Source organism: Camarhynchus parvulus, chromosome 8 (assembly GCF_901933205.1).
Source record: "Camarhynchus parvulus chromosome 8, STF_HiC, whole genome shotgun sequence".
NCBI lineage: Eukaryota > Metazoa > Chordata > Aves > Passeriformes > Thraupidae > Camarhynchus > Camarhynchus parvulus.
In genome coordinates, this window is record NC_044578.1 from 28,571,725 (window position 1) to 28,596,890 (window position 25,166).

At 55.4% G+C, this 25,166-nt stretch overlaps 1 protein-coding gene across 2 annotated transcripts in view; it reads right to left on the reverse strand.

The window, feature by feature from the left end:
• The window catches only part of LMX1A (LIM homeobox transcription factor 1 alpha), a 45,602-nt gene extending 23,957 nt beyond the window's left edge, over positions 1 to 21,645 (reverse strand). Inside the window, exons 1-4 of one of the 2 annotated variants that reach the window (XM_030953419.1) lie at positions 21,618 to 21,645; positions 20,515 to 20,710; positions 20,092 to 20,206; positions 19,319 to 19,505 (exon numbers count right to left, since the gene is read on the reverse strand). In XM_030953419.1, coding sequence (XP_030809279.1) covers positions 19,319 to 19,505; positions 20,092 to 20,167 — 263 coding nt within the window. In that variant the 5' untranslated portion in view covers positions 20,168 to 20,206; positions 20,515 to 20,710; positions 21,618 to 21,645. Of the gene's footprint in view, positions 1 to 19,318; positions 19,506 to 20,091; positions 20,207 to 20,514; positions 20,711 to 21,038; positions 21,111 to 21,617 lie in introns of those variants that run through there. The other variant, XM_030953420.1, reaches the window with a different exon arrangement.
• Positions 21,646 to 25,166: the final 3,521 nt, after the last annotated feature.

Sequence of the window (25,166 nt, forward strand, 5' to 3'; positions counted from 1 at the left end):
GGAGCAAAACCAGGGAGGATGAAGCACTCACAGTCAGGGGATGGAGGGGACGGGGGATGGAGGGGATGGAGGGGATGGAGGGTGGCAGCCTCTCTCACACTGCTCTGGGTGTCCCAGGACACACAAAGAACACTGCATGAAGCACTCCTACACCAACAGTCTCCATCTCTCCATTCCCACGGCAGGAGGGACTTTGCCCATCCCAGACATGCCGAGGGTGAAGAGGAGAGCTCAGACAGGCTCTCCTGATCTTGGCAGCTCCTTGTGCCAAACAGAAAGCAGCAGCCAGCAGGACTGCAGGAAAGGGCTGGGCCCACTAAAACCCCCTTCATCCTGGGACACAACTGCTCCTCTGCCTCTCAGCTGGAGCCTACAGCACCAAACTCCCCAGCTGGGCATCCCTGGCAGTGCCTGATAATGCAGGCAGATCAACCAGGACCTGAGTCACTGTCACTGGTGACAAGGAAGGTGGCATCAGTGGTGTCACGGTGTCCCCTCCAGGCAGCTGCTGCCCCCCCCAGATGTCTGAGCCCTACAGCCCTCCCCTGCAGCATTTGGAGGGTGTAAAAGCACAACCAGTTCAAAGGAAAGCCCAAATTCTAACCCAGCAGGACCAGTGCATCAGCACGCAGGAACTCTGGGCTGTGCTGGAAGGGACAAGAGTTTGACTGCCCAGAGGGGAACTGAAGTGGTTCCTGAGTACTTGGAGGCAGGCGGGGAGGAGGGGAGAAGCTTTTCCATGATTTGTGGGCTGTTCTCAGGCTGTCCCTGCTGCCAGGTCTTGGGCAATTTGACGACTTTTGTTGCAAACTGGAAGAACGGGAGACATATGTGAAGGAGAAAACTTGCATTCCTCTCGCCTAAGAAATCCCTTCTCACTTTCCCCCAAATCACACATACACCCAATCCCAGCCTCTCTGGGCTGGCTTGGACACCAGCTCCCCTCCCACACCCAGATGACCTACTCATCCAGAAATGGCCAGGGCCTGAGGCTGGGGCGTTATCCTCCTCTCCTTCCCTCCCCATGTCCTGCCTGCACAGCCCTGCTGACAGCCAGGGGAACCCTTCACCTTCCACTGCTGAGCCCAGCGATGGAAAACACCAGAAAAAGACAGCCCCTCCCAGCAGCATCGGTGCAAAGGGAACCCCGAGCCCCCAAAATTCACCCCACCCCTCCAGAAGCTGCATGCCAAGCACCTCTACACTTCCTCCTCCTCCTCCTCCTCCTCCTCCTCCTCCAGAGATGTCTCCAGTGACTTGCAAACATGGATGTTGTATTTCTCTGTCCCTGCTCCCAGAATAAAATCCACACCTGGCACTCTCTGCCTCTAGGAATGGTGATCCCCAAGCCAGGCAGGGTGGGACTCACTGTGTGGTGGGACACAGCGATGGACGTGGCACACCAGGCCACCCTGCCTCGATTTCCACAGCACCTCTCCTCCCCAGGTGACTCCTCTGTGCCTGGGAGTCCCCTGTGGGATGCAGAGCTGGGGAAGGACTCACACCAAGCTGAGCCACAGTGGTGGCATCACCACCTCGGGCCACAGGAAGCCAAAGGCAGCCTCAGTCCCTGAGAAAAGCTTGGGGAAGGAGGAGAACCACCAGAGCAGGGACAAAATCAAAGCCACACTGAGCCCTGGGCTAGGGAACCAACTGCTGACAGACCCTCCCTGCTGATTTCCACTGATAACACTGATAACTAACACTGATTTCCAGAGTGTTACCTCTGAAGCCTAAAGGACACCTTGGTGGGCTGCTCCTGGGGTAGCAATGTCAAGAGTGCCAGCATGGAAAGGTCCCCCCAAGCCACCTCCTGAGAGGGAAAAAGGGAGGGACTGCTTTCAAAACAAGCATCACAAGGGAGTTCCCACCTCTAAGTAGGTATCACAGAGAGCATCCATGCTTTAGAGGCTGATTAAAACCTGCCCCCAAAAGAAAACCCAGTCCCCAGGGCCAGCCCTGCCATCCTGGGGAGCTCCTCAGTGGTGAAAAGGTGAAGCTGGGACCCCTCAGGAGAACTGTGGGGGAAAGCCCAGCAGAGCTGGGTTAAGCAAGACCCTGCAGTCTGGCCACGGGGCGTTTGCCTCTGCAATCTTGGCTCTGCAACGGGTTCCCAGGTCCATTTAACACAGCAAGACAGAAAATTGGACACCAAAGCCTGCTCAGTGCAGGGAGAGCCACCCTGCTCCAAGCCCATCTTGCCGGGGCCTCCTGAATTTCCTTTTCCCCCCTTTTAAATGGAGAATAAAGACAAAGCCCAAGCTCAGACCCAGACCAAACACAACCTCACAAGGAAGAGCAGCATTGAAGTGGAGCACAGTCCTCTCACACAGACTTTTCCATCCCCACCTCCACACCCAGCTGAACACGGCGCTTCCCGCCTGGGGTGGGACTCCTCTGGTAAGAGCAGAAAAAGCTCCGGGGTGGATCCCACCATTCCCTATTCCAGGAAGGCCAGAAGCCCTTTGAACTCTGTCCTTCTGCTGGAGAGAGTGAAATGCAAAGCCACACACCCCAGCGCTGATTTAGACTCACACCTTCCCCAGTGCTGAGCGCTGGCATCCTGAAAACTTCACTGACCTCTCTGTGTGCCAGGCAATTCCACAGCTGATGGACCAAACATCAGCCACTAGATTTGGTCTTTCAAGCCCCAGTGCCTTGCCCCAGGCAGCCAGCAAGACTATTATTAGGACTGGAGGCAGCCTGGCCTCTGTCTGCCTTCCCTGCAAGCGCTGCCCCACGGAAGGATGTGCAATTCCCACCACGGTGCCCTCATTGCATAGATATTGGATTTGGGAAATACTTCTCTATGTTTTTTTTTTTTTTTTTGCTGCAGGCGAAACAGCTCCTTTCCCACACCTGCCCTTTCAAATGAGAGCGGTTTAACGCTGTTTGCGGAGCTAAAAAAAACCCCCAAACCATAGGCATCCCTAAAGCTGGCCCGGCCCCATCCCTCCGGTGGGGAAGAGTAAAGCAGAGGAGGGAGCAAGGAAATGAAAGGCCTTGCTGGAGGGGGGAGGCAGCAAACAGCCCCACGTGCCAGCAGCTCCCTGTGAAATAGCTCAGCAGCCCCATCCCTGGGCTGGAGAGCTGGCAAGGAGGGGCTGGGGCCCCCAAACAGCTCCAGGACAGCTCACGGCAGGAGAGGAGAGATGCAGTATACACCAGACAGGCTCCGTCTCCCTTGCTCCAACAGTTCAATATCTTTGTGAAGCATCTCCTCGAGCTGGGCTGAGCTCAGCAGAGGCACAGGAACCCCCCAAGACATTCCCACAAAGGGCTGCAAGGCACCCCAGTGCTGCTGCAATGGGTGGTGGCAGCCTCAGGCATCCTCGACCCAGCACCACCAGCCCCATCCCAGGCTGCTCCTCCAGGAACCCCTGTGGCTTTACAACTCACCTTTGGACATAACAGGACCCCATTTTTCTCCCCAGTGTCACATGTGAAACAAACCCTCAGATAATCTCATTTTCCAGGCTGTAAACTCCCGAGGACACGTGGGGGCCTCCCCTCACCACGCTGCTCTGATGATCTCAAGGCCCTTGGTGGGGAACCGTGCCTGGTTTCTGCAAACTATGATCTAACCTAATTCCCTCCATCCCATTACTTCAGAATTTACAACACACAACCTCTCCTGAAAATGGTTTCTGGTAAATTCTTTGAAAGCTCTTCTGGTCCTCACATCATCGTCAGGGTCAGCCAGGCATTAATGGCAAAGCATTTTCGTGCCAGGTAACTCCTTCCCCAGCAAGAGAGTTTGCTTTTTAAATGTTATGCTTTTTAAACTCAGGAAGCAATTAATAGTTGCCACAAAAGCAACCAGTGCTTGTCTTGGGTGAGGGCCATAAAGGCCTGACTTGCCCTGGGGGATTCTGATGCCTCCATCTCAGCAGGCACCTTCCAGCAGCGTGGTGCTTGCAGAGGTGAATCCTTAATGGTGGACACCTGATGCTGGGAAATCGTCACGAAGAAATGAAGAAGAAAGAAAGAAACCTGATGGGAAATCTTCATGGGAAATCTTCATGCTCCCTCCAAGCTGAGGAGCTGTGGCTCCAGCTTCCTGAGCCAGCTCAGGGGACCATTTCAGGGAACAGCATCAAAGCCAAACAAACACGAGACCCCAGCATCTTCTGGCTTCTTCCTCTCTAGGCAAGGGCTTCGTTCAACTCTCTAACTTTGGGACTTGCAGCTTCAAAAGCCAAAAGGTCACAGGAAATGCTGTGGATGAAGCCAGGATTCCAGCAGAATCCATGGATCTGATAGAAAGGTGGAAAACTTTGGTCCCTGGAGCTCAGCATCCTCTGCTCACACCAAAATCCCCGTCCCCAGAGTCCAACAAAGTCTATCCACAGCAAAAAAAACCTGCACCCCAGAGCCCAGCATTCTGTGATCACACTGAAAACCCAGTCCCTGGAGCCCAGCATCTTCCACTTACACCAAAACCCTGCTCCCCAGGCCCCAGCAAGCTCCATCACACACAAAAAAACCCCAAACTCTGCTCCCCAGATCCCAGCAAGTTTCACTCACACACAAAAAAACCCCAAACTCTGCTCCCCAGATCCCAGCAAGCTCCATCACACACAGAAAACCCCCAAACTCTGCTCCCCAGAGTCCAGCACGTTCCACTGACACCAAAAAAAACAAACCATCCCTTGAGCTCAGCATCCTCCAGTCTTGCTGAACAACTGCAACACCTGGAAAGCAGAGACAGAGCCATGCACACCACAGTGCTTCCTCCCTCCTGACCAGCACAGACATCTCTCAGGGACAGAAGATCCACTCCCTGCATCCCACTAAAACCATCACCCAGCTGTGGAGACCCCCAGGTTTTAGGAGCCATCCCTTTCCACGCTGGCCCCCTCACACCCATCAGAAAACAATGATTTCCAGGCTCCCCCCTCTGCACCAGACTTCAACCAGCTGCAGACAGGCCCGTGCATATCCTCTTCCTAATCCTTCATGCACAATCCCTAGACAGTCCCTGGCTTTTATTATTTTCTGGCAGGAGAGAGCACCACGTTAACCCCCGTGTGCAGGCTGCAGCCCGAGCATCTCTCAGCACATCCCAGCCCGGGTCCAAAGCACAAATGAAACGTTTGTGTAGCAAGAAAACTGGTGAGGGCCAATTATATTTGAAACCTTCGCCCACTAATATTTGAAACCTTTAATTCTTATTTAACAGCCTGTCCTAACAGTCCCTTGAAATTTTTTGGTATGGGAATGTTGGGCCTCAAACATTATATTTATATTCATATTTATATTATTTATATTTATATTTAGATTTATATTTATATTTTATATATTTATATATTTATATATTTATGTTTATATTTATATATTTATATATTTATATATTTATAATTTTATATTTATATTTATTATTGTTTATGTTTATATTTATAATTATATATTTATATTTATATTTATATTTATATTATTTATATTTATATTATTTATATTTATGTTTGTATAGACCATGGGAGGCTCTTCCCATTGGGATGGATGTGCTTTTCCTCAGGAGGGTTGAAAGCCATGGGACAGGGCAGGCAGGAGCATCACTGATTATTCACCATGACACAGACCCTGCACTCCTCACCTCTGCCAGACCCTTCTCTACTCAGCAGTTCCCTCAGCTGCAGGGATACAAGATAAATTCCTTATATATATTATAAAGAAAAATTCCTTATATATTCCTTATAAAGGAGAATGAGGGAATATTGTCTGTGAGTACCCTGGAAGGTCCTGTCCTTGGCATGATGCTGCAGAACTCTCGGGGAACAGAGCTGCACCCAAGTTCTGGCTGAGGGTTTGCAGGTGTGGGGACAGCATGCTGGGGCCACACAAGTTATGGGCAGGGTTTGTATCCCAGGATCACACCCTGCAAGGACACATCCTGAGATGTGGGCTGCAGCCTCTCCATGTGGGAGAAAGCATCCTGAGCTCCCACGGTGCTGCAGCTTTGCCCCAGCAGAGAGCAGAGCCTGGTGAGAGGCACAGAGGCAGCAAGGGCTGCAGCCTCACCAGATGAGAGGGGAAATCAGCCTCCAGCTCCAAGCCTGAGCTCCTGAGGGGACAGAGGCTTTGCCCCAGGAGGGAGCTGAGCCCAGGAGAGGCACGGAAGGCAGGAAGGGCTGCAGCCAGGAGCTGCCCCTGCGGCCCCAAGCTCAGCCCTGACCTTGAGGCGCTGCCGCCGGCATCGTATGACCCGTTACAAAACACAGCGGGCTCTGCTCAGGGGTTACACTCTGCAGGACAAATTTAACACCCCACAGCCTTCCCAATCCCACTGAAGAATTCCTGGCAGGGGCTCAGCAATCGCCCACTACTGTAAGTGGCCAAGTGCCACCGCGTTGGTTTGGCTCCAGACACACAGGGGGGACCTTGCTCCTTACTCCTGCAGGGAGAGATGCTCCAGCTGATGGAGGACACCAGGCAGGATGATGAAACCCCCAGGAGCAGGTGGGCCTTGAACCAGGGAGCAATGGGAATGTGGAGAAGATGTTGCTCCCAAATTGCTTTCACTTGTTCCAGAAAGGTATTTAGGAGCTGCAATTGAAAGTTTGCATTGAAGGCAGCCTGACTGCGCAGCTCTCCCCATGAAGTGATCCTTGGGGTGAATGACGAGAGCATCCTCACTCAGAACAAGCAGATGGAATGAAAGCACCCTCAAAAGATGCCCAGTGCAATACCAGGGGACTTTCCTGGCCCAGCCACGAGGAGGAGAGGCTCAACAGGAGGAGACCTTGTCCCTGCTGCCGCCCTCCCAGCCACACACGGGCTCTCCCAGGGCTGGTTTTGGACATGGAGCACATGGATGCTGCTCCAAAGAAGGTGCAGGCCAGCAGGGTGAGAGAGCCTCTCCCAGCAGCAGACCTGGTCACAGCTCAGCAGCAAGCCAGACCCTGCCACTCCCTCCTCCTCCTCCTCCTCTTCCTCCTCCTCTCCCATTGCCCGGCCCCAGCCCCGCAGCGCTGCCGACGCTGCTGCAGGGCCCCCAGCCAGCCCCGGCTGGAACCTCGGCATAAAAACATCAGCTCGGCAACACAGCAACGGCAAAAACACTCAGGCAGCCACGTGTGAGCACATGGGGACTCCTGAAGCAGGGGAGCTCCCACCCGAGCGCTGAGGTTTGCAGCAATGAGCAGCGTGGACTCGTGATTCCAGGGAAAAAGGGATCCTGGGTTTGGTGTTTCCTTCCAGCTCTCAGGAACACAAAACCAGGAGCTGCTGCTCCTATCTGAGCGTGGCCTCAGCCCTACAGCCAGTGCCCACCCCTGTCCTGGCCAGGTGAGGATGCTCAGGGTGTCCCAGCAGCTGATGAGGAGAAAAGCCCAGGTTGGGAGCACCAGCGCAGAGGCAATGCAGCAAAGATGAGATGACAGAAAATGTCACTGGCCCAGCGGCTATTTTTATCTGCAAGGACCAACACTTAATACTCTCCTATCTCCCACAAAATGTCACTTGAGCCCCAGCAGAAAAGCTACACCACTTGCAGACAAGGGCTGAAACCCAAGCACGTAATCCCTGCTCCAGTCAAAAGTTTTAGTGGGATTCACAGCGTCTGGACAGGGGAAGCTGAGAAAAAAAACCCAAAAAATCCCTTCCCCTGAGAAATGAGAGAGAGCCAGGACAGGCAGGTCCCCTCCTGGCACCACGTACTCCCCTGCAGAGCCACCTGCCATACCTGCAGGGCACAAGGGGTTTTGTGAGCCCTGGAGCTACCTCGTGGCCTCCTCACCAGCTCAACCCGAATTTCAGTACCCTAAAAGGGTCTTCAGCAGAAGGGGGAAACGGGAAAGCAAGGCATTCACCACCCCACTCTCTGAACACCCCAGCCCCAAGGGAGATGAAGGGAGCAGTGGGGTGAGTCAGGCAGAGCCCACAGGGGGGTTTTGCAGAGGGTCCTCACCAGGGTATCACCCTTCTGGGCAATTCCCCATTCTGCAGCAAGCATCTCTAATTACTTCAAATGCTCCCCCCTCTCCTCTCCCACCTCCTTCCCTCTCAGCCCAAAGGGCAGACCCTGACACGCCTGGGGTGGAAGGAAAGGAGGCTTCCCTCACTTAATAAAGCCAAGGTAGAGCAATGCTGTTATTAACAGCAGCCTGCCCACGGCAGGAATATTGCAGCAGCAATCCCAGGGGAGCACCCAGGCACTGCCCTGACAGCAGAGGCAATAAGGCAGCCCCAGCACTGCCCTGTGATATTGCAAACACCAGGGAGTCCTCCCAGATCCCCCCCTTGCATCACAAGCAGGGCTTAGTAGCAGGGAAGAATGGATACCTGGTCAGGCATGGAAGAGCTGGGATTTGGGACTGCACCCTCCAGAGGGCTCTTCCAAGAGGGGCAAAAGAGCCAGGGGTAAAAAGAGCTCCAGGCATGGCAAAACATGGTGCAGCACAGGGGTGCTCAGAAAATTAGGGTGCCATGCTAAGGGCTTCCATGGAAACTCACAGGAGGTGGATTTTCCCAGGGATAAAAAGCAGAAACTCATCTGTGTCTTGGAGCTGCCCCCAGGAGGTTTTCTTCACATCACTCTCTCTGTTTTTTAAATCAAAAAGAGTGGGCAAAGCATTCAGGACGGAGGTGCAGGCAAGGAGAGGAGCCAGCAGAGGACAGGGTTAGCTGAGCCCCTGGGAATGCTGCAAGATGCTGAGGAAAGGGGGATGGCCATGGCTCCCCAGAGGGACACACAGCACCTTGGAGGAATCAAATAATAGACACTGACAAGGAAAACCCTCTCCACCAGCCCCAGAAATCTCCTCTTGCAGCAAGGAGTGGGGTAAGGAAGCCTGGGGAATACACTGGAGAGGCAAAACTCGCATTCCTGAGATGGCCAAGAAGTGATCACATCTATCTCCCCTCCATCTCCAATTCCTAAGATCCATTTCTGAAGCATCACCAGCCAAGAAACTTTGGTTGGTTGGACGTGGTTAAAGCGAAAAACTCACGCAGAAAACCTTATAGCTGAAACTTAAACAGCCTCCACAAACATCTCGCATATTTTCAAGGACACTAAGGAAATTTCACATTTTTCCCCCCCGTATTTTAGACTTAAAAAAATGCCTCAAGGGAAAAAGTTATTTAGAACTACTTAGGAAATACAAAGGATAAAAAAGCCTGTAATTATTTCTCTGCCAAGGGCTTGTCAGTTTGAAAATCCCCGCTCTTGAACCACTAATCCTCATGGAAAAAAAAAATGCAGCTTCGGCAAGATGCGTCGTTGGTTGACTTTTGCTGCACTTTTCTGGCACAAGGGAACTGAAGGGAAAGGCTGAGATTTTGGGTGTTGTTTCATCAGCACCTCTCACCCACAATGTGCCTGATCCACGTCCTTGGCTGAAGAAGGAGACCTGCAAAGGATCACCCCAAAATGAGGCTGCTCTGCCTGAGAATGGTGCTCTGCAGGCATCAGGCTGGGCAGGGAAGGATCACGGCTGATGCTTGGAGACAGAAGTGCCAAAACAGGCAAAAATAAATCAGTTCAAGGTGGGGGTATACTTACTTTAAAAGCCAAGGATTCAGGGAGTTCCTGGGATGTTTTGTTATGTGGTTGGAAATAGCATAAAGACATTATTGGCAGGGAAACTGCACTTCCTCTGGAGGATGGGGATGGGCCATCCCAGCAGAGCTGGGATTTGGGGCTCTGGTTTAGCAGCCAGATTCATCACTTCACGTCCTCCCGCATCAGTGCCTCTGAACCTGGCTGGCCATGGAGAAACAAAACAATGCCACAGAACTCGCTGTGTCCCACATCCCAACAACCCTCCCCAGCCTGGAGCATCTCCCACAGGAGCTGGCTGAGCCACCCAGGTCCTGCTGCATGCCAGCACCTGCACCTCCTGGGTTTGGGGCTGCACAGGGCATCTTGGCACAGCAGGAGCCAGAAAAATTTTGTCCATGTCATGGGCAGCTTTCCCAGTGCCAAGGATAAACCTCTCACATGGAGCTACACTCACCACACAGGGCCCTCCACCCACCCTCACCCATCTCTGGTGTCTTCTCTCATTACTTTCTCCTAATCCATCTCCACAATAGCTTCTCTCATCAACGTGGGGTTTAATGTCCTTGAGGTAATGCATGCAGGAAGCCTCTCCTCCTTTCTGCTTCAGCCTCCTTCCCAGATCCAGAGCTGAAACAAGCTCACACTCAAGAGCCTGACCTCCAAGGCTTTAAGCTTCATTAAACTTTTACATCAGCCCACTGAGGCTGCTCTCTCAGCCTCTCATCATGAAGGGTGCAGAGGGAAGGAGCAGCACCCACCTGAGCAGGCATCAAGAAGTTTCAGACAATGATTTCCTAACCAAGCTCCCACACCCACAGCACCGTTTAAAAGGATCTGCTCAATAGCGCTCCCGCGAGCTGCTGGGCAGAGGGGATGCCAGGATTTAAATCATCCAGGATTTCAGCTCCCTCCCCATCACCAACCCAGCTGGTGACCCCTCTGGCACAGGTGAGACTCCAGAAGAAGCCTGAGCCACCCCACCACTCCAGAGTCCACAAAAACCAAGCCAAGAGGATGGCTGGGTTCAAGGACACCGTTCAGGCGAGCAACATCTTGCTCTCCCTGCAGCCAAAGCCTGGAGTTCTGCATTTCCATGGGGCAGTTCAGACCTTGGCTGGGCTGAATCCTGTGTGAGCCTCTCCCTCACCTTCAGCCCTTGCAGGAACCTACAGAACATGGTGTGTAAGGGGAAAGGAGGCTGTCATCCCCTCCTCAGCCCCCAGCACAGGATCCTACACACCTGACAGCAGAGCACAGCTGGCATTCCCTCCTCTCCTGCTGCCTCTCCAAGAGCAGAAACACAAAAGATACCCAGAAAAGTTGCCCCAGAAGCAGGTTGGAGGGCAGTTCCAACCCAGGCTCAACACAGCAATCATCAGGCAGGAGTTTTGGGGTTGCTCCTCAACAAACTCCCACCTCCACTAGCAGCACCCATGAATTTATTCATCTCAGTCACCCCTGTGGAGGCCGCTGCAAACATGTGACATTGCCCTCCTCCCATTTAGACAAATCACTGCAGGGGTTAATAACCCTTTTCATAGCTAAGATGCACTTTTCCAGAATTAAAGGCTTAGCAGGGCCAGCAAATTCCAAGCAGAAATTTTGCCAACAAAAGCATCCCTGTGATTTTACAATGGCAGGGGTTGGAGGCAAGAAATGACAACACTGCCTCTTTCAAATAAAAAAATCTGCTGCAGCTGAAAACTGCCTTCAGGTCCCTTAACCTGTTTCTCTCTCCTTTCCAAATTTTTCCAGCCAAAAGCTTCCCTGAGCTTTCAGTAGCAATGAGAAAATTCCCACCACCCTCCTCCTGCTCAGCCACCTTGGGCGATGCTATGCAGCGAAAAATCAACTTATAGCATGGCCCCACTCGCCCCAGGCAGGAAGGAAGGAGTCCTTGGACACACAGGCTCCAGGTCCATCCAAGGATCTCTGAAGCACAACATCAGAGGAGAGGATGCACCTCCCAAAGAGATCAATTGCATCCAAACAATGGATTCTCCAGGAATCACCCTCGCCTCTTACGCTTTTAAGACCCCACTTTGCTCCCTTACAGGGCAGGGAACCTTGCCCAGAGGGATTTCAGGGGCTCTCCACCCCGCTGGGATGGTGGCTGTCATTCCAGAGGAACAGGGGAGGGGGATTTTGCACGGCAGGGGCGGGGGGCAGCGGGCCGGGGAGCGATGGTCCCGTGAAAAGGGATTTGTTCCGCTGTCAAGGACGGCGCTAGGGAAAGAAACCCACGAGGGAAGGAGAGGGGTGGGGAGCAGAGAGACACAATGTAGGGACAGCAGCGACATGGAGACAGCTCGGGAGGATCAGTGCTCACAAAGCACAAGGGCTGGCAGAGGAAGCCTTCTCCAGCATCCTCTGCCCTTCCAGAAGGGAAGAGGAAGAGCGGGATGAAGGCTCTCCGTGCAGGGAGAGCCACTCATCCACGGAGCCACAGGGCCCCTCTGGCATCGCTGCCTGCTGGGATACAGAGGAGAGGGGCTCTCCTAATGATCTGTGCCTTCTCCTGCCAATCTGTACCTTAATCACGCCAGCCTGTGCCTGGGAGGAGCTGCAACACAAACTCAGGCTCACCTGTGGCCCAAGGCAGCCCAAGGTGGAAAACACAAAGGCGAGCGTGACGTAAAAATCAGGCAGATCTGGAGAGACGCAGAGGACTCATATCCAGCACTCAAATTCACCCAGCAAGATGCTGAAAGCACTGATGATGATGAAAGAAGCATTTTTAAGCTAGATTTGTATTTCCAGCTCCATTTCATGGGTGGCAGAGCCAACTCTCAGTTCTTTCTCTTGTGTGCAACCGTGGGCCATCGTACCCAGACCAGGCACTAGTGCAGAAGTCCTGACCCCAAAAAACAGGATCATATTCATGGGCACTTGAAACACTCTACTGAAAACAGCAGTTCAGTGCAGCAGGAGAAAATAAATTATTTGCACTGAACACAACATGATTTCACCCCTGCACTCAGAAACTCACACGTCACCCTCCTGAAAACTCCAACATTTGTGGGAGAAACTCCCGTTTTCAGCCAGCCAGCCTAGAAAACGTGGAACACCTCAATGATCCCTAACAAGCTTTTGTTAATAATACCCCAGAAAAATCCCAGATAAGCAAGAAGACAGGGGAAAAAAACCCCCAAATAAAGGGGACTGGGGTGCCATCAGCCCAACCCTGTGCCCTGCACAGCCCCAGCACGGCACAGCTCAGCCTGCCCCACGCCTTTTGCAAAAGCTTTGGCATCTGGCTGTCCGTAAATATTTGAGGTGGGAAGCCAGGAATTACAGAACTCCTCTCCTGGGCAACCAAGGTTTGACCATCTTAAAAAAAAAGAAAAAAAAAAACCTACAAAAACAAACAGCAAACCTCAAACAGAGCTGCAATGAGATGCCTGCTGGTTTCACAGAGACATGTAAGACAACACTGGTGCATCCTTTGCCCCTGAGGGCCAACAACCCCAGGAGAAGATAACCACGGACCAGCTGGATTCTTTCTGCCAGGAAGCAGGATTCCAACCAGGATAAAAGTATTGAGGAACAAAACTAGGGGTTGTCATAGGGTTTGCCATGACAGAGAGCGCTGCTAGGCCCCCTCACCTTTCCCCTTCTGAAATCTCAAATACACAGAAATTCACATTTCTCATGAAACCACATTTATGTAAAAAAAAAAAAAATTAAGCTGGTTTGACCCCAGTATTTTTGCCTAGTAAAATCCAAGTATTTTCTCCCTGCTTTAAATATCTTCCTCACTCCGGCTACAGAAGAGGTGCTTGATTGAATTGCAGGTAAAGGCACAGTCCTCCAGCCCAGGCCCCATCCCCGCTTCGTGTTTGCATCTGCAGAGGGCACGAGCCAGAGACATGAGAGCACAAGGAGACAAAGAACATCTTGAGAAGAAAAATCCCCGGGACAATTCTCATTCCCACCTCCCTCAGACATTCTCCAGCACCGAGTACCCCCTTGGCTGCCCACCACAAGGTTCACCAGAAGTGGGGAACTGTGAATCCAGATCCAAACTGCTGGGTTCGGATTTTCCCCCTCCCCAGCCAGGAGCAGGACCTGCACCCCTGTGAGCAGGAGATCAGCCCCGGGTCCCAAATTCCCTTTTCTCCTGCTCCAAGGCAGAGGGGCCTTTGGGGTCCCCCTTGTCTCACCCTGGGGTGAGCGTGCAGCATCAGAATCAGAAACTGAAGTGGGTTTGGGCACGCTGAGGCCACCCAATGCTGCCAGCAGGGTTGGGGACAGCCAGCAGAGATCAGTGTCCCTGCAGCACACGCAGCAAATCCTGCCTGCACGCTGGGCACAGCTCGCACCCAGCACTGCCACCCGCTCCCAAATCTGCTGGCCCTGCCACAGCAGCAGGTTCAGAGCCTGCTGGAAGGCTCCCTGAGGAAGCACAAACCCAAGTGGGGGCTCTCTGAAATTCCCATCTCGGCAAAGCCCTCCCTGCGCCTGGCGGCTGCGAGCAGGTGAGGAGCCGGCGAGGCGAGGGCTGGCGAGCTGGGGCAGGAGAGGAGCCCAGCTGTCTCTCCAGCTGGTGGGGACAAAATTCTCATCAAAACCAAACAAACCCCTCTTTCTTCCCCAGCCGATTTCTTTTTGGTGCCTTTGTCAGGGCTGCAAAAACCTGAAGCGATTCCCACAGCTTTAAGAGCCACATAGGGGCGGAGCAGGGAGCACCAGCTGGTAGAGTGGGGAAAAAAAGGTAAAAAAAAGTCATGGTATGTCCAAAATGAGATGGCAGAAACCCTAAGGAGTCACAAGGATGCTCAGGTTGTGACTCTGATGGAGACCTGCAGTCTCCAGGACCCCACTGCCAATGGGGTGGCCCCAAAGCCACCCCTGTCCCCACCACGGAGAGAGAGCTGACAAGTCTATTCGGCTGCCTAGCTCCAAATGTGGCAAACCTCACTCACTTCCAGGCCTTTCTATGAAACATTAATTGTAAGACAAATCTAATTAAGGGCCGAGAGAAGGGGCAAGATGCCAAATCTGTCCTTAGCTCCCTCTGGAAAGGGGGAGCCCCATGAGTGAGAGGACAGGGCTTGGTGGAGATGGAGGCAAGGCCTGTTTAGCTTGCCTGGCACTTCCAGCAAAGATCCTACAGTGTAACACCTATCCTGCTGCTTCCCTGCATTCCCACCCCCTGCCAGCACTAAAAGTTGATTTAATAACAAAAACCAAAAGAGGTGGTGCCTGGTCCCAGCCCAGCAGTACCAACCATGGTGTCCCTGGTGGGGATTCGGCTGCCCCACAGCCACGCTCCTCCCAGCCCACAAGGAGTGAGCACTATTCCTCCAGGAGCTGTGGGTGAGGACTGAGAGGTGTTTGCTACTGGAGATGAGGTGCTAGGTGGGGATGGAGAGCACGCAAGAAGCATGGGAAGCACTAGAGGGAAAGACTGAGAGATGGGGAAAGAGAGATCACCAAGAGGGACGTTGTGTGTGCTCTGCTACCCCGTCCAGGCCAGCCTGACTGCTCCCAGAGCCTGGCCAGCTGGAGAAACCCAAGTCAGCTCATCCTCTTCACAGGATGCCCTACAAGAAGGGAAACGGGCCTCCAGAGAACATGCTGGACTGCAGCTGGGCTGGCCTGTGGCTCTCTGGAGGGACAGTTCTCTCCCATCAGCCACAAAAAGCACAGAAATTCCCACTTCTCCAAGCGAGAGACTGCAAACCACCAGGACAAACACACCACACCACACCACAGGAACTCTCCAGCTAGTGGGACCAGGCTGTGCTGAAGCATCCAGCATTGCCTCCATTCGATCCATCTGGGATTATCCCCCTCACAGCCCCTCCGGGCTGGGGAAGCAGCGCCAGGTAATTGCGCAATTCCGTGACCCACGTTGAGCAGAATAAACAGCCACCATGCTCCAAACCTCTTCCTCCTGCCTCCTCTGCCCCAGCAGCTGCCAGAGGAGCCTCCAGCAGGCCAGAGGAGGATGTGCAGATCCATCCACAGCCTGGCAGGACCACGCTTGCTGAGGACTGAGGCTCAGCCCCCATGCAAAGACGCCGGGCGTGATTTTAAAACCCAAAGCCGACGAGTTCCTCCGCACATATGCACACCGGGAGGGTGGAAGGATTTTTATTTTTTTCCCTTTGCAGCCGGACACAACTTGAGATTTTAACTCGCAGAGGAGGAGGCGGCAGCACCCACACAAGCTCCAGGATTTTGGAGGCAGGCGAGGAGAGCCCCGCGTGGAAGCTGGCACCGGCACAGAGCCATCAAGCCGTGCGAAGACAGGGCGAGCATCACACAACTGCCTGCCTCGGCCGGGGAGCCCGGCACGGCGGCTCGGGGGCTGCAGCCGCCCCTCCACTGCCGGCGCCCACATGCCAGGCCTGCTCCGAGATGTGCTGGCCATCTGCTCCTGCCAGCCGGGGCTGGGGCCGGGGCTCTGCGCCGTGGCTGGGGACGTGCCAAGCCGTCCCGCCGTCGCCACGCTGCCCAGCTGCGCCCCCCGTCATGACCGCACCGCTGTCAGCGGCCCCCCGAACCTGCCGTGGGGATCTCCCCGTGCCTCCAGGCCCTCCCTGCAGCCCTGGCTCTGCTTGGCCAGTGCAAACTTACTGTGTGAAACACCACTAGGCAAGAGGGGGCTCAATGATTCCCGTCCCCGTGTAGATTTTAAGGCTCCCAGAGTAGCCCTACTCTTCCCATCGCTCCCAGCACTCCTCCCTGTTTATGGCCAGGTTTGGTGTTGCCTCCCTAAATCCACCACTACAAAAACCCAGCCCCTGACCACCACCACAGGGGCCCCACAGCCGGGGCAGGTCCCCAGGGCCACTTTGCAGCCGGGGAGCCAGCCAGGGCGAAGACTGAACCTTGTCATAGTTGAGACTTATCAGGTTTGGACAAGCGCCGGGGGCTGCCGCGGGATTCGGGATGTTCTGTAACGAGCGTCCTCTGCCCCAAATAGACGCCGTCCCAGGGGCACAGGCTTGAGCCGTCCCTCTCCAGGAGCCCTCCCCGCCAGTGCTGGGGAAACTGCTCCAAGAGTGACCCCCAAGTTCCCACACAGCATCCCTATCCAAATCACCCCTGGGCCCTGAGTCGTGGCACCCCAAAGAGATGCCAAGACCTGACCTGGCACCCTCGGCCTTTAATCCATCCCTTTCCAAGTCCTCTCCCAAGTTCTTCCTCTTTGTGAAAGACAAAGAAATGTAAAACATGTGTTTTAACAAATTGCTCCTTGATTTCTAGAGTCCAGCGAGTCAGATGCTCGCTCAAACCCATCCGTAACACTTTCCATGGGTGTATTTATAACTGAAGGCATAGCTGCTCTCTCGTGCTCCCTCATTAACCCTCTGCGGCCTTGCCACAAACAGAGCTCAAACAGAGAGCACGGAGACCGTGCCGGAAAATTCTGCACCTACCCATCCCTGGGAAAACACCTCAACATTCACCATCTGCAAGAGAAAACCCTTCTTTTGATTTAAAAAAAAAAAACAACAACCAAACACAACCGCAGAACACTGACGCCGTGACCGCGGCAGGTTGGATCCCGGCCGCTTCCCTGACACCCCCAGCATTCCACACGCAGCCCTCCCACCCGGAGAGGCCTCCGGAGCCCGGCTACGCCGCTGCCACCAGGAGGATCCGCGGCTCTCCACTGCAAGGAGTGTCAGTCACTTGTGATAATTAACCAGCTCGAGATAATGAGCTCAGTCTGAGAGCAGCGGCTCTCGCTCCGCGCGTTTCGCTCGCAAATCCCTGCTATCGGCGCTGGCACCGCGGCCAAGGCAGGCACGGCGCTCCTGCACCCAGGAAAACGCTCAGTCCAAAGGCAGGATGGGCGTTTGGGAAAAGAAAGAAGGATTTTTGGTAAATAAAGAGTGTTATATAAAGCTTGGCAGAGCCCAAAGGGAGCAGTTCTTTGGGACTCTGCTCTGCATCCTTGCCGCCACCAGGTAAGGAGTCGCACCAGCGGCACAGCAGAGTCCTGTGGCTTGGATGAAAGGAGAAGGGACACAAACCTGCACCCCCGTGCTAAAATAATTAATATTAAATGTAAGGAGACAATTAAACAATGGCAAGAAGCAGGCAGGGGCAGGAGGGGAAGAGGCCAGCAGCGATTTAGGGTTAAAACCATCACATCAGGAAACTGCCCGTCGCAGAGCCTCAGCCTCCCGGCTCGGGCAAAATCACCAACCCAAACACAGCTGGGAAATAACCAGAAAAAATGGTGCTATCACTGGACCTCAGGAAAAATTTGTGACATTTTTTTCCTGCAATCATCCTTGTCCAACTCAACAGTGAGATAGATGGGCACAGCAAGAAGCCAACTGCGGCACCGATTTCTTTCGCGGCCAACAGACATCAGAGGAGGGTTTCAGGTTGGAGCCACTTCAAGAGCTTGCAAGCTGCAGTCAAGAGTAAAATCCACATGTGCTGCAAGCTGGAAAGGCATTGCTGGGTGACAGTCACCCCAATTTCCCCTTGATGGTCCAAACAAAAATACAGGTAAAGCAGAAAATGAGGATTGAACCACGGTGGAAATATATGGGAGCCAGTAGCCAAATTTCTACAGACAAACAAGCAGGGCACCCAATCTCAAAAATTCTTTTGCCTACAAAAACCCACCCCGTGGCGCAGCTCTCTCCTTTCCACTCTCACAGCAGCTAATTCTTCCGTTCTTTCGTAAACATTTGAAAACAAGGTCACGCGCACAAATTCTGCTTTCAATTTGCCTTGTATCCATAGTGATTAAACTCAGATCCACAATACGGGATTTAAAGGACGAAAAAAACCCCCAAAACACCCAAAAAATCCCCAAACCCTAACTTTAAGAAGGCCTGGAGCTGGGCTAGACCCCGGCACGCTCACCAGCTCGGCGAAGGCCAGGGATGAGAGCATCAGCAATCACTGTTTTCTGCTATAAAAAAGGGAATTAAATTGCAGGGCCTGGGCAGCCGTGCTACCACCATAGCGAGGGATGTGGCCCCCCACCTACACCCTCCTCAAGAAACAACCAGCCCAGAGGCAACAGAAATTTAACAGCTCCGAAACTCGGCCGGGCAGTGGGGTCCGGAAAGAACAGCAAGAGCAGGATGAGCAGGGAAAAACGAAAGCAGCTGCAGGGGAGGAAAGACTCAGCAGCCTTCTCCCCATTCCCACTGGAATGGTTTTTCTTTTAAAAAAGAAAAATGATTTTCTCATTGTCTTTCCCCCTAACCCCACACTTCCAAAGGGGAAAGTGTCAGGGCTGGGAGGCTTTAAAACCCAAATTTCTTCGCCATCACAGACCCGGAAAAGCCTCTGCGTGACAGTCAACACTCCGAATTCAGCAGGGCCTTCCCCGGTTCCTGCCGAGTGCCTCAGTTTCCCCACCAACCAGGGGGGAGAGCAATAGCATTTCCCTGCCTGTGAGGATATTAGGATAATAGCCTCGCCCAGGACCGGGTCAGGGAGGATATAACTTTCCTCCTGTAGATGCTCCATAGGAAAATAAAGCCAGGAGAAAATGCTTGGCCCCGTCCCCGCGCAGACCTGGAGTTACCGTGTGTCTCCCAGTTTCCCAACAAAACATCCTCAATTCCCAGGGCACAACCTGAGCACAACGAAACTCCTCTGAAAAGGGGAGAACCGCGGGGCAGCGAGACCGCGGGGCAGAAGCACAACTCGCCGTGCAGCACGGCAAGGGCTGACACCTCCGGGGAAACACGGGGCACGGAAAGTGACCGGGAAAGCAGCACCGGGACCCCAGTCCGCCCCACCACAAGCTTTTGCAGGGCGCTGGGGCTTTGTGGGCGCTGAGAGCAGAGCGAGGGGGGCTCCCCGTGGGGCAGCGACACTTACTTCTCATAGTCCAGCTTGCAGTAGAGCTTCTTGTCGCGGTAGAAGCAGGTGGTCTGCAGGGGCTCCTTGCAGGACGCGCACTGGACGCACTGCTCATGCCACAGGCTGTCGTTCAGGCGCAGCAAGAACCGGTCCAAAATCACTCGCTGGCACCCTTCGCACACCGACTTGGGGGTCGCGGCTCTGCCTGCGGGGAAGGAGCCGGGGGCTGGGGTGGGCGGAGGGGAGACGGGCCGGGCGAGGGACGGACGGACGGACGGACGGACGGAGGGTCCCGCGGGTCTCGCTTGCCCCGCACCGGCTCGTGGGTCGCGGGGGGACGGGGGTGTGCGGGGAGCTGCTGCGGGATCCAGGAGGGACCTGTGCCTTAGGGCAGCTCCGGGGGGGGCGCGTCGCCCCCAATTTCGTTCCTCTTGGAAAGGCGGCAGCGGAGCCGCAGCTCAGAGAGAGGGCGACGGTTTGAAACCGATATTAAAACGAAGATAAAAAGAAAAAATGAATTATTTATTGCTCGATACGAAGGCTAGCCCTTCGTTACAAGGGGGGTTTAAGGGGACACATAATTTAATGCGATCGCGGAGCGAAGCGGGGGCAGCGAAGGCGGGCGCCGGGGGCACACCCCGGGCGAAGGCAGCGGCGCCGGGCAGCACCGAGCCGGGGAAAGCCGTCCCCGGGCCTCCCGAACCCCCCGTGCCCATCCATCGCTCGGGCCCGCCCGGCCGTGCCCCGCCCTATGGGGTCCCCAGGAGGGCAAGCGGGGTGCCCCGACTTACCCAGCAAGGAGGAGAAGGGGGTCGCGGGATCCAGAGCGCTCTGCAAACTCTCCTCCATCTTCAGCCCGTCCAGCATGGTGGGGAGCCGGGCCGGGCGAGGGGCCGCGCCGCCCGCCTGCCAACACAGCCCGGACACACCGCGCTCAGCCCGGCCGCCGGCCCCGCCGCCCCCGGCCGGGGCTTCCCCGCCCGCTCCCGGCGCCGCGCTCCCTCCTCCCTCCTCCCTCCCTCCCTCCCAACGGGAGAACCCCTCGGGCCCCCCGTTCCGGCTGCGCAGCCGCTGCCCCGGGCCGGGGTGGCTGCAGCCCCCAGCCCCGCGGCCCCGACGTGGGAGGCCGCCTGAGCCGGGCCCCCGCAGCCGCGGGCGGGAGGATGCGGGACGGGAGGATGCGGGGCTGCCGTCGGCGGGGCTCGGCCGCTTACCTGGGGCGGCCCGGGCGGTGCCTTCCTGCCAGGAGCCGGCGGGAGAGGCGTCGGCAGCCGCGGCTCCTGGGGGGTCCTGCGGCGGCTCCTGCCTCCCCGGCTGTAGCGCAGCCCCCCGCGTCCCCGCCGCCGGCGCTGCCCGGGGTGCGCAGCGAGCCGCGGCTCCCTGGACGGCTCCGGAGAGGAGCGCACCAACCTGCGGGGAAGCGCCCGTCCGACTGCTGCCAAGACACATTTCCTGGAGCTGATACCTCCCTGCCCGACCCCCACCCCCCTGCCCTCCCCTCTCCACCCCACTCGAAATAAGTTTCCTCCCCGCTCTCCTGCCTGGCTGCAGGCACCGGCCCCGCCACGCCTCGAGGGGCTGTCGGCCTTTCCCGGCTCCGGGGTGCGCGGCTCGGCCTGGCCGCCCCGGCTCCGCTCCGCTCCCTGGCTTCGTTTTCCTTCTTTTCTTAGAAAGCCAAAAAGAAGGAAAAAAAAAAGAAAGAAAGACCAAAAAAAAAAGGTAGAGGGTGGTGCCCCACCACAGCGTCTCTCCCAGTAATGAAACCGGCTGGAAATCAAGTCCCCCTTCCAGGAGAAGCGCAGTCCGGCAGTTTTTGGGGAAAGTCGGTCCCCTGCCCGCGGCGGTCCCCGGCGGGGATGCGCTCCCCCGCGCCGCGCATCGCCCCGGGCGCCTCGCTCCCGCTGCTCCGGAGCGTTTAAAGAAAATCAGTGCTGGGAGGAGGAGGAAAACAAAAAGAAATAACAACAACAACACCAAAAAATCCCAACAGCAAAGCCGGAGAGCTGCCCCGGAGGGCTCGTCTCCAGTGATCCCTGGCGCCGAGCGGGGCCCGGTGCGCCGGTTCCGCGGGGCCGCAGGGGGAAGCGGCCCCGGAGAAGCGGAGCTCCGTCTCCGCCAAACCGCATCGGTTTCGGGGAGGAGAAACCCGCGGAGGAACGGTCCCGCCCGGCCGGGGAAGATGAAACTTGGAGCCTTCCCGCAGCCCCGGCGCTTGCCCGTCCTTCCCGGCTCTCCCTTCCCTCCTGCTTGCGGGCTTTCGCTGTTTTTCGGGGAGTTTCGCGGCCCCGCAGGTCGGAGCGGGGCTGGGGCCGCGTACCTGCCGCTGCCGGAGCAGCCCGGACGGGAATCTGCGGCTCCCCCAGCACGGAGCAGGGCTGGGTCCCCCGTCTCCGGCCGCAGAGCTGCGAGGGACGCGCTGTAGGATCGCGGAGGACGGGAGGCTTTTAGGGACCTCACCTCCTGTGCTCACCGCTGACCTTGGCGCCAGGGGCAGATGCGCTCCCAGCCTCTCTGTGGGGCATCCTCGTCACCGAGTGCTCCCCACACCCAGATGACGTGGGTGATGCAGGGACCGAGGTCGTGTCCTCTGGGAATTCGTAGGAAGGAGAGAGGCCACAGGTTAGCACAGGCAGCTCAGCGCCCTGCCAAAATCCCCCGGGAGAGGGAAGCACGGTCCTGGGACAGTCCTACTGCGTCCCAATGTGACTCCACCGGGAGTTCGGGCGGGAAAGCCTTGGTACTGTCACACGGGTCAGTGTCAAACAGCTGTGACCACTCACATCCAGGAGGGCTGGGCTGCAGCAGGGAGGCACTGGGCTCTGACACCTTTGTCTTTGGCTCTCCCGAAGGTCTCCGAGCAGCTACAGCCAAGTGTCAGAGCAGCCAGATCCACTGGAGCCACCTTGCCAAGGCACCAGCCCAACAAGGACTGACTGCAGCACGACCAGGGGCTCCAAGCACTGCCTGCTGCTCTTCCCCACCCTGTCCATCCCACAGAGCTGTGCAGGACAGATTTTCCTTACCCAGCCAGGGAGTGGCAGCCCTGTGGGGTGGGAATACCATCCACTAGCACTGCTAAAAACTGTGTCCCTGTGCAGGGCACTTTGCTGGCAGACTCAGCCCGCCCACCTGATTTTCCCTGCTCAGAGATGCAGGAGCAGCTGGGAGGGAAGGCATTCTTTCCTGGATGTTGCCACCCCATGGTTTTCCTCCTCTCCATAGAGGGAGGGTTTGGAGACTGTCTCACCTTGCAGCTCTCGTGTTCCATTCCCAGCTTGGTCTATCAAGATCAGGTTTGGGGGCTGAGGCAAGTGTGTAACACCAGAGTGTTGCTGCTCATGATTTACGCACCCACCAGCTCCCACACTGGTCAGAGGTACTACAGCACACCTGGCCTCATGCAAAAGGTGATCACCAGGTGAACCAGTAAAATATGCAAGAAATACACTCCAAACCCCCCCAAACTGCAATTTCAACACGGGCAGTGGCCCTACAAAACATGGGGGAGTATTTCAGGCTGCTCACTACAGCCTCTGAGGACCAGTTTCCATTATTAGCTCACCCAGAGCTGAACTAGGGGCAACATCAGCAGCCAAAGAGAATTAAACCAGAGGAAAAGCAGGTCCTGCCTTTTTCCTTCTAGCTGTAGGGTCTGCAGGCTGCCAGGTGTTGCAAAAAGTGGATGGTGCTGGAGAAGTGCATGAAACAGAAGCTGCCAACCGAGTGAGCAAGGCCACAGCGTTGGCAGAGGGGCTGCACATCTTCCCCAGCCCTGCTGGGGCTGCCCAGCTGTCACATTCTGTGCAGGTCCCCACTGCTCACTGCTGGAAGGGGACCAGCAGCACTCAGCTCCCAGGTAGCCACAGCCACAGCCTGCAGCCAGCAGCAGCCAGATCCCTCCTCCAGCATCACCTGAACTCTGCCCAGCCAAGCAGAGGCAGAAACCCCCAGGAGCAGGCAGGGCTGGCCCCAGGAGCAGGCAGGGCTGGCCCCAGGAGCTGGCACGCAGGAGACCAAGGAAGAAGGTGGCTACAAGCCACCTGCCTTGGGACAGGAGTCACTGGGCCAGCACCATCCAGGTGCCTCAAATGCCCAGAGCCAGCTTGACACAGAGGAAAAAGCCTTGTCCAGCAGCAGAGACGTCCCTGGATGCCACTGCCCCCTGCAAGGAGCACACCTCCCTGTCCTGCTGCCACCCCCAGAGCCCTTCAGGGACACCAGCAGCTGCACAGCCAGCTGGGCTGGCCAGCCTGGCACAGAGGCAGGCCAGAGACCAGCCCACAGCCACCAGGCTGTCAGATAGCCCTGGGGTGATCAAATCCTCTCCTTTCACTGCTGAAGTCCACCAGACCAAGCCTGTCTCAGGTAGAGTTGACTGCACAGAGGGCACAGGAAGAGAGGAGTTAAAAATGGAGTGGCAGCCTTGCTTAGATAGAGGTTGGTCTTTGTCACACTGATAAACACCTGGGGATTTATCAGGGCTTCTCTACCACATTTTCCACCACAATGTACCTTGCCATCATCCCTGAGAGAAGAGGATACACACACTGCTTCCCACTGCCATCAGCAGCAGCTCTGGGGAGCCTCCTCTTCCCCCTGCTCCCTGTGCCCCAAGAGGCACCAACAGAGCCCAGCCTGCCAGCTGGGCCTCCCATGGGACAGCAGAGAGCTGGGAGAGGGACACAGAGGGCAGGAGCAGAGGAACCAGGCAGCAAAGAGAGTATCTCAGGAAGTTCAGGTGAGATGGGAAAGGCAGTCCCATCAAAGGGCTCAGTCCAGACAAGAGGTCCTTGGGAAAGGGTCAGTGTTGGTGGCACTCAGTTGGATTGACACTGTTGGTGTCTGAGAGTCATGTCAGGTCTACAGGATGTGTCCCTGAATCACTCAACCCATCAGGGAGCCCAGAGTCAATCTGAACATAAACCAGCTCAAACTTTTATAGTTTGAGATATATTTTTTTATTCTCAATCCAGAAGGGCTGTTGTTGGACTCAGCAGAAACTGAAGCAGCTGCTACAGAACCCAAAACTCCATTATTTTTGAAGCCCCCTCCACAGAGCATTGCAGAGGGAGCAGCCCAAAATTAATAAATGCTTTGACACATTTGGCCTGTGCACCAAAACTAAGCTTGTCCATGGTGGGGGGACCTGCTGCTAACTCAGGAAGCTCATGAGATGTGATGTATGGTGGCAAAGAGAAAATAGCCTTGCACCAGTCATTCCCAGAGCCTGGCTTGCTTATTAATCCCAGAGCAAAGGAAAAATTCTCTGAGCTTGATCTGAGGCTTCAAGGGGCTTCATGGGGTAACCAGTAACTGGATGGAGCTTTCTTTGGTGTATCGATGATGGTGATTTCTGCTGTTTTATGAAAATTAGGTTTTTCCAGGGCTGGGGAAGCTCCAGCCATGCCAAGCTGCTGTCCTTCTGCAGCACCTGACAGAAGGATAACCACAGCAGTGAGTTACTGCCAGCTGCTATGGGATTTGTTCCCTGGGGTGTCCAAAGACTCACTCCTATGCTTTGCAAGGCTTGGGGAGGCACAGCTCTTGGACAACACCCCTGTAGAGAGGTCTACAGTATGAATGAGGAATCCAAGGGTTGGGACCAAATCCAGGAGATTGCATCAACCCTCAGGTCCCCAGTGACTGCAGACAGAGCTGGGTTGCTCCATGACTTGTTTCTTCTGCATTGGTTTGCTAGGGGCACTTTGAGATGAGCAAGTGGTGTCTCACTCACTGAGGCCACGTGGAGAGTCATGGTCTGTCTGCCCTGCCAGACACAGGGTGGGGGAGTCTGTGGTGTGCTGTGTGTTAATTCTTTTTTCCAAAAACCCAGTAGTCATCTGGACAAACAGGACAAAGCCCTGCT